The sequence below is a fragment of the Chlorocebus sabaeus genome, chromosome 6, assembly GCF_047675955.1.
Source record: "Chlorocebus sabaeus isolate Y175 chromosome 6, mChlSab1.0.hap1, whole genome shotgun sequence".
NCBI classification, from domain to species: Eukaryota; Metazoa; Chordata; class Mammalia; order Primates; family Cercopithecidae; genus Chlorocebus; species Chlorocebus sabaeus.
In genome coordinates this window covers 25,296,158-25,314,600 of record NC_132909.1, presented here as the reverse complement: position 1 = coordinate 25,314,600, position 18,443 = coordinate 25,296,158, and the positions used below count along the sequence as shown (strand labels likewise).

At 49.7% G+C, this 18,443-nt stretch overlaps 1 protein-coding gene across 1 annotated transcript in view; it reads right to left on the bottom strand.

Moving 5' to 3' along the window:
- Positions 1 to 18,443, bottom strand: part of PEPD (peptidase D) — a 140,006-nt gene that overhangs the window by 97,787 nt on the left and 23,776 nt on the right. The window contains exons 5-6 of the mRNA XM_007996242.3: positions 13,928 to 13,975; positions 10,673 to 10,734 (exon numbers count right to left, since the gene is read on the bottom strand). Of these exons, the coding sequence (XP_007994433.3) occupies positions 10,673 to 10,734; positions 13,928 to 13,975 (110 nt within the window). The remainder of the gene's footprint in view (positions 1 to 10,672; positions 10,735 to 13,927; positions 13,976 to 18,443) is intronic.

Here is an 18,443-nt window from a genome sequence, read left to right as displayed (position 1 = left end):
CAAAAATGTTATAAGACATAGAAAACTAATTTTAAAATGGTAGAGTTTTTCCTTATCAATAATTACTTTAGATGTAAATGGATTAAATTCTCCAATTACAAGGCAAGGATTGGCAGAATGAATGTTTTTTTTTTTAAGTTTAAGTTCAGGGTTACATGTGCAGGTTTCTTATACAGGTAAACTTGTGTCATGGGGCTTTGTTGTACAGCTCATTCTGACACCTAGGTATTAAGTCTAGTGCCCATTAGTTATTTTTTCCGATTGTCTTCCTCCTCCCACCCTTCACCTTCCAATAGGCCCCAGTGTGTGTTGTTCCCCTCTACGTGTCCACGTGTTCTCATCATTTAGCTCCCACTCGTAAGTGAGAACATGTGGCATTTGGTTTTCTGTTCCTGCATTAGTTTGCTGAGGATAACAGCCTCCAGCTCCATTCGTGTTCTTGCAAAGGACATGATCTCATTCTTTTTTATGGTTGCGTAGTATTCCATGGTGTATACCATACCACATTTTCTTTATCCAGTCTACCATTGACGGGCATTTAGGTAGATTCCATGTGTTTGCTATTGTGAATAGTGCTGCAGCGAACATACACGTGCATGTGTTGTTAGAACAGAATAATCTATATTCCTTTGGGTGTATACTCAGTAATGGGATTGCTGGGTCGAATGATATTTCTGTTTTTAGGTCTTTGCGGAATTGCCACGCTGTCTTCCACAACGGTTTAACTAACTTACACTCCCACCACCAGTGTATAAGTGTTCCTTTTTCTCTGCAACCTTGCCAGCATCTGTTATTTTTTGACTTTTTAATAAAAGCTAGGCAGAATGAATTTTTAAAATATGATTCAACTATATGCTCTAAAGAGATACACTTTAGATTCAAAGACACAAATAGGTTGAAAGTAAAAGGAACGATATGCTACACAAACAGAAATGAAAATGGAACTAGAATTGCTATACTAACATCAGACAAAATAAGCCCTAAGATACAAAGTTTTACTAAAGACAAAGAAGGACATTTTATAACGATAATTAGGTTAATCCACAAAGATAAAACAATTACAAACATATGCACGTAACAGAGCCCTAAGATATATGTATCAAAAACTAACAAAATTGGAGAGAGAAACTGACAATAGTTGGAGACGTCAATAATCTACTTTCGGTAATGAATAAAACAACTAGACAGAAGATTAAAAAAGAAACAGAAGACCTGAACAAAAACGAGGTGGCTCACACCTGTAATCCCAGCACTTCGGGAGGCTGAGGTGGGTGGATCACGAGGTCAGGAGATCGAGACCATCCTGGCCAATACGGTGAAAACCCGTCTCTACTAAAAACACAAAAATTAGCGGAGCATGGTAGCAGGCGCCTGTAATCCCAGCTACTCGGGAGGCTGAGGCAAGAGAATCGCTTGAACCTAGAAGGCGGAGATTGCAGTAAGCCAAGATCGCGCCACTGCACTCCAGCCTAGTGACAGAGAAAGACTCCGTTTCAAAAAAAAAAAAAAAAATACACACACACCCGCCCCCTCCCAAATAGACCTAACAAGCACCTCTAAAACACTCAGCCAATAGCAGCAGAATAGCCATTTTCTCAAGTGCACATGGATCATTCTCCAGGATACACTTTATGCTAGGTCACAAAACAAGTTCCAACACATTTCAAAAGACTGAAATCACACTAAGCATGCCCTCTGACCAAAATGGAATGAAATAAGAAATCAGTAACATAAGGAAAATAGAAAAATTGACAAATATGTAGAAATTAAACAGTAGGCTCCTAAATAACCAATGGATCACATATCAAACCTTAAAGGAATGAAAAAGGGGGAAATTACTACTGACTTTACAGAAACAAAAAAGTTTATAAGGGAATACTATAAATAACATATAGTAACAAATTGGATAACCTATTTGAAACAAATCCCTAAAGACACAAACTACTAAACTGATATAAGAAATAGAAAATCTATAACGGGCGCAGTGGCTCACGCCTGTAATCTCAGCACTTTGGGAGGCCGAGGTAGGCAGATCACCTGAGGTCAGGAGTTTGAGACCAGCCTGGCCAACATGGCAAAACCCCATCCATCTCTACTAAAAATACAAAAATTAGCCGGGCGTGGTGACTTGTGCCTGTAGTCCCAGCTACTCGGGAGGCTTAGGCAGGAGAATCACCTGAACCCAGAAGGCTGAGCATGCAGTGAGCCAAGATCGTGCCATTGCACTCCAGCCTGGGTGACAAGAGTGAAACTCCGGGAAGGAAGGAAGGAAGGAAGGAGGGAAGGAGGGAGGGAGGGAGGGAAGGAGGGAAGGAAGAGAAAATCTAAACAGACCTTAACAAGAGATCAAATTTGTAAAAAAAAAAAAAAAACACTTCTCATAAAGAAAAGCCCAGGACCAAATGTCTTCTGTGAAATGAATAGCAATTCTATCAAATGTTTAAAGAATTAACACCAATTTTCATAAACTCTTACCAGAAAAGGGCCAGGAGCTGTGGCTCATGCCTATAATCCCAGCACTCTGGGAGGCAGAGGTGGGAGGATGGCTTGAGGTCCAGAGTTCAAGACCAGCCTGGCCGACATGGCAAAACACCATCTCTACTAAAAATTTTAAAAATTAGCCAAGCATGGTGGTGTGCGCCTGTAATCCCAGCTACTTGGGAGGCTGAGGCAGGAGAATCACATGGACCCAGGAGGCAGAGGTAGAGTGAGCTGAGATCACACCACTGCACTCCAGCCTGGGAGACAGAGCGAGATTCCGTCTCAAAACAAACAAACAAATAAAAAACAACAACAAAAGAGGAGGCAATACTTTTCAACCATTCTACAAGGCCAGTATTACCTTGATGCTAAGTTAGACAAAGACACCTTAAGAAAATAAAACTACACACCCAAATTCCTTGTGAAGAGAGACACAAAAATTTTTCAACAAAACACTAGCAAACAGAATCCAGCAACATATAAAAAGGATATATATACATCATGACCGAGTGGGATTTTTTCCCAGGAATGCAAGATTCCTTCAACATACAAAAATAAATCAATGTAACACATCAATCATATTAATAGAACACATAACAAAACCATATGCTTGTATAAATAGATGGAGAAAAACAATGTGATAAAATCCAACACCTTTTCATAATAAACACTCAATGAACTAGGGAGGGAAGGGAACTTCTTCAACTTGATAAAAAGCATCTACAAAAAATCCCCTCAACTAATATCATAACATACCAAATGGTAAAAGACTAAAAGCTTTCCCCTAAGATGAGGAACAAGGCAAGCATGTCTGCTGTCTCCAAGTCTATTCAACTCTGTACTGCAGGTTCTAGCCAAGGCAAATAGGCAAGAAAAGACACGAAAGGCACCTAGATGACCCTGCAATTCCACTTGTAGGTATATACCCAAGGGAACTGAAAGCATATGTTCACACAAGAAGTTTGACATCTATGCTCATAGCAGCATTACACAGAACAGCCAAAAGTTGGAAGCAACCCAGATGTCCACCATCTGATGAATGGACAAACGAAATGTGGTAACTATCCATAGAAAAAATATTTTCAGCCATAAAATAACGTAGTAGTGACAGAATAAGCAAGCAGGGAAATCAGGAAAGATATAGAAGATATAAACAATAAATTAACCAACTTGATGTAATTGACATATACAGGGCACTACGGCCCATAGCTGCAGAGTACATACTTTAAGTGTATGTGAAACATTTATCATAATGGTCACACGCTGGAAGTTTCAACATATTTTAAAGGGCTGAGATGCAGAGAACGTTCATTAATCACAGAATTAAGTGAGAAATCAAAAAATACCCATGGTTCAAAGATAAAAATACAATGAAATTAGAAAATAACAATATGAAATATCCTAACCTGTGAGAAATTCAGCTAAAGCAGTGCTCACAGGAAAACTCATAGCTCTAAATATACACAGCAGAAAAGAACACTGAAAATCAGTGATCTGAATTTCCATCCTAAGAATGCCCCTTGCAGAAAGCAATGAAATAAAAAGGAAACATATAAGAAAAATCTACAAAGCCAAAAGCTGTTCTTCGATAAGATGAACATCATTGAAAAGGTGACCTCAGGAGACAAAAGGATCAAGTCAGGGCACATCTCTGACACAAGAGAACCATGTGTGACCCAGAGCTCAAGCTGGAGAACAAGGTAGCCTAGCACAAGCTATAGGCCTCAGCAGAGAAGCCTCGGCAAGACTTCAACTCTCTGGATTCCAAGACCTGCTCCTTAGTCAGGTGTGGTGGCTCACACCTGTAATCCCAACAGTTTGGGAGGCCAACACAGAAAGATCACTTGCGCCCAGGAGTTCAAGACCAGCCTGGGCAACACGGCGAGACTTTGTTTCTACAAAAAATTTAAAAATTATCTGGGTGTGTTGGCCCACACCTGTAGTCCCAGCTATTCAGGAGGCTGAGGTAGGAAGATCACTTGAGCCCAGGAGGTTGAGGCTATAGTGATTCATGATTGCACCACTGTACTCCAGCAGCCTGGGCAAGAGTGACAGCCTGTCTCTTTAAAGAAAGAAAAAACAACCTGCCCCATCTTAGGGAAGGATAGCACACACAAGCACATGCAGAGTCGTGACCTCCTGTCCTCCTGCAAGCCAGGGACCCTCCAAGGCTCCGTTAATGGTGTTGAAAACATTGATGTAATGCCATGGTTGTGAGGCCAGCAGCCCTTCTCCTAGCTGAGCCAACTGAACAAGGGCAGGGACAGGGGAGAGAAGAGAGAAGGGGGTAACAGCAGACTGAGAGGATTCCAGATCTCTGAAGCTTTCAGGATCCTTAACTATACAAACAGGACTATATGATTCAAAGTCAACCTAAATGTTGTGGAATCAAAGCCTTACTTATGAAACATCAAAGAGACTACGGGCAGCCAGTGTGGTTCAGAGTGAAGAACAGGGCAGCAGGTGACATAAATCAAGACCACAAAATAGCCTCCGGCTCCCACTGCACCAAATGCCACTTTGACCTCAGGAAAAGCAGTGGCCAATGTACTCAGTAGACAAACACACCACCACCGTTTCATTTTACTCAACGTACGTATGCATATACACGCGCACATGCACACAAGCAGCAAAGTGACCCAGCACAGAGTGACTCAGCACGCAGACACAGATGCACACACACAGACACACAGAGAGAGAGGCACACATGGACATACACAGCCATGTGCACAACAGGGTAATGCTCAGACACACACAGATAGACCCCACTGTATATGCACAGACACACACAGACGTAGGCAGGCATGAACAAGAACACATACACACAAACACACACTAAGGCACAAGCTCAGGGGAATGCAGACACACAGATATACACACACATACTCAGACAAATACATACAAAAAGATCTACACCCTGATATACACATATACAGGTACACACAGACACAGATAAATGTATATACACAGATACACAGACATGAAAATATACTCAGAGAAACACAATCAGACACACATGGAAGAATCCAAAAGACAAGGTTAACAGGTTGAACCCTGGGTAATAAAATTCATATAGTTCTCGTTTTTGCCTCCATGCTGGTTAGCATTATCTACAATGAGCATGTATTAATCGTGTAAAAGTATCAACGAAATCCCATTGGGCCTGTGAGGGTAGGAGTGCCCTGGAAGCACAGTGTAATTTCCTGATGAGCTCTAAATGTGGGCTGGAGATCAAAGGGCCAAAGCCCCTGTCTTCTTCCCTGGAGTATCTCACCCAAAGATGAGGCAGCCCCTCCACTCTGCTCCCTGCCAAAGGGCTGGGTCAGATTCTCACCTCTTGAGGATCCCTCCCCTCACCGAGAACTCCATGGGTCACAATTAGAAAGCCAATCCTGGCCGGGCACAGTGGCTCACGCCTGTAATCCCAGCATTTTGGGAAGCCGAAGCAGGTGGATCGCCTGAGGTCAGGAGTTCGAGACCAGCCTGGTCAACATGGTGAAACCCCGTCTCTACTAAAAACACAAAAATTAGCCATGTGTGGTGGCACATGCCTGTAATCCCAGCTACTCGGGAGGCTGAGGCAGGAGAATTATTGGAATCTGGGAAGTGAAGGTTGCAATGAGCCAATATCGTGCCACTGCACTCCAGCCTGGGGAACAGAGCAAGACTCTGTCTCAAAAAAAAAAAAAAAAAAAAAAAAAAAAAGGAAGCCAATCCTAAATATTAACTTGATATCCAAATTAACAGTAACCAGAAAACCATGGTCCTCAAACCACAGATTGGTATTTTGCTGTAATCATCAAGTTTTAAGAACGTCCCTCTACTTTCTGGGTTTTAAAATTCACATCTTTGAATATTAATATTTCTGCATTAACAACTCCCAAATTCAGAATTTCATCTTTAACTGCTTGCTTAGAATCAATCCGTTACCAATTGTCTTCAAATGTGCAAGGTGATCTAAGTAAATGCCAAAAGATAAGAAATACACTTAGCCTGAATAACTGTATTTCTTACACTGATACAAGAAATGTAAAATACCGACCATATTTCTTTCTCAGCCAATGGCAAGAAACGAAGCCCTGTTACTCACTGCCCACGCCCAGGGTACAGCTTCTGTCTGTCTGGAAGGCGACTGCCTTGTGCCAAAAAGGCACCCCCGCTAAGGCATGGAAACCTGATGGACAGGCCGCCCTCAGCTCAGGCCACTCGGCCCCTGCCAACAATCCCCCAACAGACCATCTCTCCTTCATGGTCAGTCTCCCGCGCTCAGGAAAACCTGGCCTAAAGTCTACCTCCTTAGATGCTCTCAGCAATCTACCATGTCTGACTTTGCTCCCAGACTTCAGGAGCCAAGTGTTCCAGGGACCCGTGGTGCTTGCCATCCACAGGAAGAAGTCTCAGGTCTCTTGCAGTAGGGTTCCCCTCCCCACCTCAGCCGCCAACCCCAGCCCCCAAACCAACCCCCCATCATGCCCCTGCCAGGACCTGGCAATGAGCACCTGACCCCATGCCCACACCCACCCCTCCTGCCAGAGCCCGCAGCAAGGCCTGCTCTTCCCAAATCTTCCTCGGGACTGCTCCAATCAAGCCACACACGGAGCTGCGGCCTGGGCCAGACCACAAACTCAAAACGCCCTCCAGACCATCCCGGCCTACGCCCTTCACGCTACTGCCATCATGCCGAGCCACACCACTGGGTGAGCCCAGGGCCTCAGGTCATAGGGGGCTCCCCCGGTCTCTCTGACGGTACGCATTGCTTACCACCCTCAGCCCAACTCTGCCCTGTCCCCTCTGTTCCTTGTCCTCTGCTGTCCCCACACCTCGAGACCCCGCACACTCCTACTGCAGGGAGCAGGCGGCCTGGCCTGATCTGGGGAGGCAGAGGGAGGTTTGAGACCAAGGCTGAGCTCAAGTGGGACAGACCCCAGGCCAGACACCCCAAGTAGCCACACCTGGAGGGCCAACCATCCAGCTGGACCAGGGCCCTGAGGGTCTAGGCTGGGAAGACAGTGGGGGCCACTGTCTACCACAAGCTCCTCTTCCCTGCAGGCCAGGGGATAAGGGGAGCTGGGGAGGGGTGTGCCCCTCAGGTCAAACCAAGAGGCCAAACCTGAACTTCTGTTAGAGCAGGAGGTCAATCAAAGCCCAAGGCGCAAGGTGCTGCAGAGACATTTAAAAGGGTCAGAAAGGACAATTCCAGGAACAAGGAGCTTCATTAGAGCAGTGAGAGGCAACTGGGGCGGAAGCAGCTGCGTATTGGAGAGGAGGACAGCAAGATTCATCTTGCTTGGGAAACAGGCTATTAATATCCCAGCTAGGAGCTGGAGGTGCACCCGGCAGGCAGGGGAACGTGGTTGCTGAGCGGCAGTGGCTCTTGGGGACATAGTCTCTGCCCAGCCCGGCACAGAAGTGCTGGCGGCCTGGGTGAGTGGAAGGCAGGGGGATAAGCTGCACCTGGACCCCAGGAATGCAGACAAGACTGTCCATAGGGAAGCAGCTGGGGGCAGCTGGGGGCAGCTGGAGGCAGAGGCTGGGGCCCCATGTCAGGGTCCACGGCAAGCAGGGTAGGGGGCACCAGCCAGAGGCTCCTGCCTTAGTGAAGCAGCACTGGTGACAGTGAGGTGGAAGACCCCAAGGGGGGAGACATCAGTGGATGACCCCCTGCAAGGAACAAGGAGGGGAGGGAGTAGAACAAGCAGGCCAAAGATGGCCACAAGGGTCCTCACCCGCAGCGCATTGCATCAGCCAAGTCAGAGACTCAGCCAGCAGCCCGACGCATGGGTGCGGAAACTGACGCACCAGCACCCAGTGTGGTGGGGGGGCAGTGTCGCAGCCCAGCCCCCAGCTGAGGGGCCAGGTGAGCACCCCCCAGTCAGCACCAGTCTGGCCTGGATCAGAGGTTGGAGAGATACCAGCCTGGTGCCTGGGGAGATGGTGCAAAAGTAAGGCAGTCCCTGGCTCTCCAAAAAGTGTCCCAGTGGTGACAGGGTGGGGTGGGGAGTTTGGTGAGCACAGCTTCCTCTGGGCTTTTGGCAGGGGCCACGGGGACTGGGGGGCAACAGGGGACAAAAGCTGGGATGAGAGGTCACACCTAGGAATCCTCCTGGGGGGTAGAATGAAGCCTTGGCTTCCTGACACTCACTGACAGTGATGAGGGTTCCCCGGGGCCCCACCAGCCTCCCTCGGGGAACCTCAAGGAGCAGCTGGCAGAGCTCTGCTTCAGGGGTCACATCTGGAGCTCCTGGCTGGGACTACGCCCACCACACAGCTGTCAGATGTGAGCTCCTGGGGGGCTCCGCATTCTCTCCAGAGGAGGAGCAAGCAACGCTCTCACCGCTGAGATGGCCCATGATTCATTGACATCAGGGAAAACTGGGAATCAGTGATCCTGGAGCCCACCTGGCTCACCATGCAGATGGGGAGACTGAGGCACAGAGGAGCAATGGGATTTGCTGGGGTTTGCTTGTGGGCAAGTGTCACGGAGCACCAGCTCTGAGCCAGGTTCCAGGTGAGCATGATCTCCTCCAGTGCCCACCACAAGCCCAGGCAGCAGCAGGTTACATGTGGAGGAGCTGAGGGTCCCCCTGCTGCAGAGACCCAAGCAGAGGACCTAGAGAGGTTCCATGGCATGGTCGAGGAAAGGTGTGCAGGACACTGGAGACCCAGCACCAGGTAGTGCTGGGGGGATTCAGGGAGCCCTGGGCCTGGGAAAGGCAGCAGCTGGCTGTGCCTGTACCCCCTCTGAGGGCCTGGGAGGCCTGGGGAGAGAGAGCAGCTCCACCTCCATGGCCAGCATTTCAACAAGCTGGGCTAATTGCTGCCAGGTGTGGGAGGCGGGGCCGCGTTGGGGAAACTCCCAGGAGGACACGGAGATCTGCGCAGTGAAAAAGCAAACCTACTACCCACCCCCCGCCCGCCCCATCGCTCTTAGCATAGGGGGAGGAGGGAGATGATACATATTTATGAGCTCATAAGCCCTCCTAATCACCCCTACATCACACACACACACACAGATTCCAGCAGCTTGGGCTCATACACAATTGTAAGGCGGTTCCTCCATCACTGCCTTGGTCCACCAGAGGACAACAGAGGACATGGGGGCTGCAGGGGATGAATGGCAGGAGAAGGGCTGGGGATCCAGGTGTCGGAGGTGGGGCTGGAAGCTGCCCACTGTCCACGCTCAGCAGTCTCGAGCGCAGGGGCCTTGTCTGCTATAGCATCAGCCGACAATGCAGGCCACAGGCCCCCAGCGCCAGTCACCAGCCAGTCCAGGGAACCACGCAAAGCCATCGTGGAGGGCTCTCCTACCCTCTTCAGGCTCTCCCAGGGGCCGTGGGTGAGGGGTGACAAGCAAGGGAGGGGCTTCTTTCCCTGTGCCCAAGGTCTGTCCTCCTGCCTGGAGAGAAAAGGGGAACCGCTTCCCAAGCAGAGTTTGGAGGCTTAGCCTGGCGCTTCGTTAGTTAAGAGTGAGAAGAGGTTAAGGGGATCCTACCTGGGATTAGGGCAGCAAGGGACATGGGGGAGCTGCTGAGAGCCGGGTTGGAAGGGGTTAATGGCTGGGACTAAGAGAGGTAGGTGCCTTGGGCCAGGCGCAGTGTCTCACATCTATAATCCCAGCACTCTGGGAAGCCAAGGTGGGTGGATGACCTGAGGTCACGAGTTCGAGACTAGCCTAGCCGACATGACAAAACCCCATCTCTACTACAAATACAAAAATTAGCGGATGCCTGTAATCCCAGCTACTCAGGAGGCTGAGGCAGGAGAATCGCTTCAACTCGAGAGGTGGAGGTTGCCGTGAGCTAAGATCAGGCCACTGCATTCCAGCCTGGGTGACAGAGCGAAAAAAAAGGGCAGGGTGGGGCAGCTTGATGCACAGACCACAGGGGCTCACAGCAGATCGCTAGAGGGAAAACAGCGCCACCTGTGCCTGCCCCTGCCCCTGCCCCTGCCCAGTGGCAGGGCTGCCTGAGCACTTTCCTTACGGAGCAAACAGAGATGGGGCACCTTTCCTTCAAGAAAAATCAAGGTGATTTTTGGCAAATTATGCTTCTAAACATTTCCTCAAAATGCCCAAACGCCTTAAAGAGAAGTTTACATAGTTCATGTCTTATTTGTAGACCGGGAAAGATGTGCTGGTGAAGGTGGGAGTAGGGGAGGGTGGGGAAAGAGTCCCTGGGGGCCCAGGACTTACTTGCTGATGCCGTCAAAGGAGGCCTCCCTGCAGATGCTGCCGCTGTCCGTGTTGACGCCACGCTGTGGAGAGAGAACACAGACATGTCACACAGGGCTGCACGGTACCCCCACAGCCTGCACCTCTAAGACCTCCAGCCAGGCTCAGGACAGGTAAGAACAGGATCCTCCGCACCCCAACCAGCCCATCCCCTCCTGCCTTCCCCTGACACATGAGCCACCCTGCCCCAACACAAGGGCAGCCCTCCTTTGCTACCACTTGCCAAGTGGAGGAAGTGGGGGCCCCCCAAGCTCTGCAGCATTCCAGCTGCACAGCAAGGCCTTCTCCATGGAGGTCAGAGCACCCTGTTGGAACCAGCCAGGCTGCCCAGGCACAGGCAAGGACCCAGGGCCACTCCCACTACAAATCTGCTCTCCCCAGCCTGGTCCATCTTCCCTTCCCTGCACACACTCCATAACTGTATAGTATCCAAAAGAGTCCTGTCGAATCCAGCCCTTCTGGGGAGGCGTGCAGGACCCGACTCTGGCAGGACTGCTATGAAGCAGGTGACATTCCTCTCTTAACTCGAAGGATGGAGTTGGACAGGAGTGGAGACAAAACAAGGGACTTGGGGAAAAATGGGCCCTCTCCAGAGAGGAAAGTCATTTTATTTATTTATTTATTTATTTGAGACAGTGCCTTGCTCTGTCACCCAGGCTGGAGTGTGGTGGCACCATCTCAGCTCACCTCAGCCTCCACCTCCCAAGTTCAAGTGATTCTCCTGCCTCAGCCTCTCGAGTAGCTGGGATTACAGGTGCGCACCACCATGCCCAGCTAATTTTTATATTTTTAGTAGAGACAGGGTTCTGCCATGTTGGCCAGGCTGGTCTCGAACTCTTGACCTCAAGTAATCCGCCCACCTCGGCCTCCCAAAGTGCTGGGATTACAGGAATGAGCCACTATGCCCGGCCTGGGCAAGGCATTTTAAATCACCATTTCTTTACCCAGAACTTCAGCTTGATGTCTAATTGTACATCTAAATTAAACACATTGGATCATCTATGACCGTAATCATCTCACATAAGCTTCAACAGTAGCCATTGTGATAGTAGCCATCTCACACAACCTTCAACAGTAGCCATCAACAGTAAAGCAAAAAAAGGGCGCCAAGTGCTAAAGGAAATAACCAAAAAAAAACTATTTCGGTAAAAATCAATTAAGAAAAGAGAAAGGCTGGGCACGGTGGCTCATGCCTGTAATCCCAGCACTTTGGGGAGCTGAGGTGGGCAGATCACCTGAGTTTGGGAGTGTGAGGCCAGCCTGATCAACACGGTGAAACCCTGTCTCTAAAAATACAAAATTAGCTGGGCGTGGTGGCGCATGCCTGTAATCCCAGCTACTCGGGAGGCTGAGGCAGGAGAATTGCTTGAACCCGGGAGGCGGAGGTTGCGGTGAGCCGAGATCACTCCACTGCACTCTATCTAGCCTGGGCAACAAGAGTAAAACTCCATGTCTGAAATGCTTGTTCTTCAGTGCCGTAAAGAAATAGCACTTGAACATAAACTTAATTTATTTAGTAAGGCCATTTTCACTTCCTGCAGAAAGGGTACACTTGCCAGCAGTTTTGCCACGAGAGTACACCGAACAAAGGAGACAGGCTCATTTACAATCTGACGTGTCCACCCTACTGCTGTGTCCAGTTTCCACTGGCTGGAACGGGACCTTACATTCTGTATTTGTCCTGACTGGCTAGCAACTTAGAACTTTTTAAAAGAGGCAAAGGTAGAGGGGAAGAAAGGAAGGAGGAAGTAACTTGTGGGATGCTGACAAAGGTAAAAACACTTTTAAATAAGGCAGAGGAACAGGCCATGACCTAATGCTTGCTTGGACCAGTATAAGCATGCCAGGGGAAATATTTAGGCTAAATTGTGGGAGCTAAGAACATAAAGTATATTGATTTATTATGGCTAGCAGATATTTAAGAATGTCAGCACGGGTCTTTGAATAAATTTTGCTTTTTATATTCCATCTCAAAAAAAAAAAAAAAAAAAAGACAAGAGGGAAGGGTCACTTTGGGAGGAAGAAGGCTTGTGGACGTGCCTCTTATATGAAACTCCCAAGCTCAACGAAGTGTAAGAAAGCACACTTCTCTGAGAAATTTCAGAGAATTCTCTGGGGGCACGCCACAGCCCAAGTGCCTCCAAAACCCTGCCAGCGTACCCGGAGCCCACCTTGCACTCCCCACCCTAGCCCAGGCCCTCGGTCAGTCACTGCGCCCCACACCCCTGCTACCTTGAGGGCAGATGCCAGGGGGTGTGGTTTTCAGATTCTATTAACAGGGGAGACAGAGGATGGGAGTAAACTTTCCTTTTTCCTTTTCAAATGTTTTATTTTTAATTTTCGTGGGTAGGTATTAGGTGTATACATTGATGGGGTACATGAGATATTCTGATACAGGTACGCAATGTGGAATAATCACATCAGGATACATGGGGCATCCATCTCCTCAAGCATTTATCCTTTCTATTACAATCCAATTATACTCTTCTGGTTATTTTTAAATATACAATACATTATTGTGGACTGTAGTCACCCTGTTGTGCTATCAAATACTAGATCTGATTTGTTCTACTTAGCTATATTTTGGTACCCATTAAACTTTCTACACCCACAAAATCCATGAGCTCAGCCTGACACAAATACATCTTCTAGCCGGGCTTAACCCTAGGAGTGGGTGTGGTGTCTCGTCCACATCCTCACGACAGGACACAGCAGGCCCCGGGGAGACTCAAGGATGGGGTCCCATAAACAGTTGGCTATTCAGACTGAGCAGGTGTTGCTACTTATCACCGATAACCATTCCTCTTGGTTTCTTTTTTTCTTTTTTGAGACAGGGTCCTGTCTGTGGCCCAGACTGGAGAGCAGTTGGCGTGATCATACCTCACTGCAGCCTCAAACTCCTGGGCTCAAGCACGTCTCCCGCCTCAGCCTCCCAAGTAGCTGGGACCACAAGCACACGCCACCAGGCCTGGCTAACTTTTTAATTTGTTGTAGAGACAGGGTCTTGCCATGTTGCCCAGGCTGGCCTGGAACTCCTGACCTCAAGCGATCCTCCCACCTTGGCCTCTTAAGGCATAACAGGCGTGAGCCCCTGCACCTGACCCCTCTCAGTTTCTTAATCCTCCCCTATGGTCCCAACCTCTGCAGGAGAGGTGGCCCCCTAAAAACCCTCCCCAGAGCCAAGCACTGCCCCACCCCTGGACACCAGCCACTTACCAAAGTGAGGAGGACAGAGGGCTTCTGTGACGTCAGGACACTGGCAATCTAGAAGGTCAGAAAGAAAAACCCACTTTAGAGGCATCACTAAGCCTAATCAAGATGACATGCCACCACTCCTTCATAATGACAGTGCACATTTATCAAGCAGATTCTTAGAACAGGCGACGCGGGTGCTGCCCTCACCCTGCAGGTGAAGAAACCCAGCTTTCCCTGGTTGACAGACTTCTGAAAGCCACACAGCCATAGAGGGGCGGGGAGGATAAATCTACACCTGGCTCACTTCCCACTGCACCGCCCTGCTTCCAGGGACCACACAGGTCCCTGGCTCCAAGCAGCCAGCGCCTCCCACCCTCCAAGGCCAGCCCCTCTGCCCATATGCAAAGTCCCTGCTCAAAGACGCGTCCCCGGGAACCCTTTAGGCTCCAGCCCTACCAGCCTCTGGTTCCTAGGGCAGGGGCCTCCCTCCCTGCTTCCCATTCAACCCCTAGACCCAGGGGAGTTGGCCTTCCCCAATCCCATCCTCTGGCCCCCACCCCACAGCCCACTCTCTGTCCCTCCACCATGACCCACTTGGACCTCCTGCCACTGCAGGCCAGTTACTTCCCAGCCCAAGCCCTTGAACCTGCGCGCCGGGCCAGCTCATCTCTCCACGCCTCTGCTCCAGCTCTTACCTCTCCCTGAATGCCTTCTCCCCATCTTACTGCCTCATCGATTTGCACTCCGGATGGAAGCCCCAGCCTCCTGGGCAGGTTCATTCACTCCCTCCTCCACTGCCCCACTGACAGTCACCACTCCCCCCAGCAAAGCGCCATGTGCCAACCAGCCTGCCGGGAGCAATTTCTTCCTCTCCCAGCCCGTCCTCCTCAGTCTGCCCTGTATCTTAGCTACTGCAGACCCTCTTGTTTCTGAGCACCCCCAGGGCAGAGAAAAGTCTCATCTCCACAGCCCTCGCCTCTCTCCACACCCCGATCCTAACTCTTTACACCCGCAACTCGGCGGGAGAATGAGGAGAACGTGTTGTTGTTTTAACAGCTTGATTGAGTGATCACTGACGTACTCTACGCTGCCTGTATTTAACACAGACATTTTGATAAGTTTTGACATATGTATACATATACCTTTTTTAATACTGAGATGCCTCCCAAGAAAACCTGGAACGTACTGAAAACTATAAAAAGATAAAATGCACGTACAATCCTATCTCCAGAGACGATTTAGCTTTGCACATAAAAACAGAGATCTGTAATGACATTTGGATCATATGAAATTACATGCTTCACTTATTTCCTGTCATTACATATTCTTCAAACATGCAATTTTTAGCAGTCACTACCGCTGGGGACAGTAAACGTCCAGTAAGTCACTGATGATGGCCTGTGCCAGTCATCTTACACACAGCATCTCATTTAACCACATGGGGAGACAGCGCGGCAAACAAGCAGGTTCTGCAAATGAGAATGGCTTACAGGTTACAGAACTTGCCTGAGTCAGGTGAAAAAATAATAGCACAGCCCAGATTTGAACCTATGGCTGTAGAATACTCTTTTAGTGGACGCTCCTCATTCCTCTACGGGACACTTAAATTACATCTAATACACTTTGGGAGGATGGGACGGGTCAGGAGATCAAGACCATCCTGGCTAACACAATGAAACCCCATCTCTACTAAAAATACAAAAAAATTAGCTGGGTGTGGTGGCGGATGCCTATAGTCCCAGCTACTCAGGAGGCTGAGGCAGGAGAATGGTGTGAACCCGGGAGGCAGAGCTTGCAGTGAGCCAAGATCACGCCACTGCACTCCAGCCTGGGCAACAGAGCAAGACTCTGTCTCAAAAAAAAAAAAATTACATCTAATAATTAGCTATTATAAATAATGCTGTGATGAACATCCTTGCATATAAGGATTTCCTTAAAATTAAATGCCAGTCGGCCACGGTGGATCATGCATGTAATCCCAGCACTTTGGGAGGCCGAGGCGGGTGGATCACGAGGTCAGGAGTTCAAGATCAGCCTGGCAAATATGGTGAAACCCCATCTCTACCAAAAATACAAAAATTAGTGGGCATCACGTGCCTGTAGTTGCAGCTACTCAGGAGGCTGAGGCAGAAGAATCGCTTGAATCCAGGAGGCGAGGTTGCAGTGAGCTGAGATCACACCATTGCACTCCAGCCTGCTGGGCAACAGAGTGAGACTCTGTCTCCAAAAAAAAAAAAAAATTAAATGCCTTTAAAACTGTTGGGTGAAAAGTCACAGACTTTGTCAAGGTTTGCCATGCTCCCGGCCCAATGATCCTCCAGACATGTATCAACAATCTCCCGGGATCCTCTCTCATGTTACTGAGTGACTGCTTGGAGAACGGCTGTGTCTTTTGGCCTCAGTGTTGCAAAAAAACAGAAGGCTCAGCCGGGTGTGGTGGCTCATGCCTGTAATCCTAGCACTTTGGGAAGGCTGAGGCAGGTGGATCACCTGAGGTCAGGAGTTCGAGACCAGCCTGGCCTACATGTTGAAACCCCGTCTCTATTAAAAATACAAAAAAATTAGCCAGGCTTGGTGACTGTAACCCCAACTAGTCAGGAGGCTGAGGCAGGAGAATCGCTTGAACCTGGGAGGCAGAGGTTTCAGTGAGTCGTGATAGCGCTACTGCACCCCAGCCTGGGGGGGCAAGAACAAAACTCAGCATCAAAAAAAAAAAAACAAAAACCAAAAGGCTCAGCTGTGTCCCTCCACACCCTCAGCCCCTCCAAAGGAAGGGGAGGCTTATTAAATGGAACAGGGCTGCATGTGCTGGCCCTGGGTGTGTTGTTACGTTGATGTGAAGGGTCTGCATTCAACGGCACAGAAGGAGTCTGTCAATTACAGCAGCAGAAGCAGAGAGCCAGGAGGCACTTGGGGATTGTATCTGCTATTGTCTTGGGAGGGAGGAGCAGGATAACAAATGTGTGGGCTGATGGTTTTTCTCGGGGTGATGACTCTCTGGACGTGCTGGTTAGGAATAATGGAGGAAGGGAGGGCAGCCGTCTCCTTGCAGCACCGTGCTCAGACAATCCAGGCCTGACTCTGAGAGCAGGCTGTGCATCTCCTAGTCCTGGCAGGGCAACATCTTTTATTGATCACAACTGCTTGAGTGGGTCCTGGTTACTTCTGTGGCTGCAAAACCTCTCCCGGCCTGGCAGCTCCACCCGCCCTTCCCCACGGAGACCCATTAGTGCTATGCTCTCATCAGCACACCCTGACTCCGTGCCTCAAATATTAAGGGAACACAATGAGCTGTGTGTTGCTGGCTCCCGATGTATCCCCTCCGATGTGTCCCCGGCACACACGACAGCATGGCTCTGTCAACTCAAGGCCTCATTTCCACGGAATGGTGGCCACTGGGGACCTCTCACACCCTGCGCTGTTAAACGGCCCTGCCTTGCTTCATGCCACTGCCAGCATCGATTTCTCGGGCAGCCCCCGGTCTCTCTGGCAGATGGAGCTGGATAGTCACAGGCAGAATTCATCGGAACCCTGTGGGTGTACATCCTCCCCCGGGGACAATCAGAGGCTTCCCACAGACACTTCCTGCGCTTTCCTATCCAGGGCCCAGACCAGGCCCGAGGGCCGCTTTTTGCAGGGTGACGAGCTGGAGAAAAAAGCTGGATATGCCTTTGCCAGCGTTGGGAAAGCCTGCAAGGCTCCAGAGAGCTGGCTCTGCCCTGCAAGCACCGAAGCTTTTGAAAATAAACCTTCTTTCACGGCATTCTCCTCCAACAGTACTGCACACTGGTGGCCTGCACTGCTTCTAAAATTTCAAATTGGTTTCTCAAATGTAAACATCAGGAAACATCACCAACAGTCTGGATGTGCGGCTACTCCTTAACAATCAGGTTCCAGGAGCCCTGGACTGATGGTCCCACAGCGCGGCGGCCCCTGTTGACCCCATCGCTCCCCATGCCTGTCCCTGTGCTGCCGCGGTTGTCCTCTTACTGTCCTGCCTGCAGCCGACTTGGTGACCCTGGGACCTTCTCACATCTGCCTGGCACCATAAAGGAAAGCTAGTGCATGGAACGCGCGCTCCACCTGCCAGCTCTCAGCCGGTGATCCCGCCAGCCTTCGCACAGGGCCTTCACGGCAGAGCCTCGGGGCCCCACTCAGGGTTCTGCTGAGTGCCTCCTTCCCAGGGGAACTGCCTTCTCAATAAACTCAGGATCCTCTGTGGAGAGGAGGGAACCTCGGAGCCAGCTGTGCCCCAACAGACACCTGCATATCATACACGCTATCACGTGACCGGCCATGGTTCAGAGGAGACAAGCGTTGGCTGTGATTTGTCACTGACAGCTGAGGCCACCCCGAGTGAGATGGGGCTGAGCACTGCAGAACCAGCCTGGGGACCCCTCCCCTAAATAAAGGGCTTCCTGTCACCTCCCACGAAGTAACAGGCCCCAGGTACCTCGAGCAACCTGGGATACCTCCCAGCTCAGCAGGCTCAGTCCAGCAGGTCACACTTTTTGGCAGGATCCCTTCTGAGCCACAG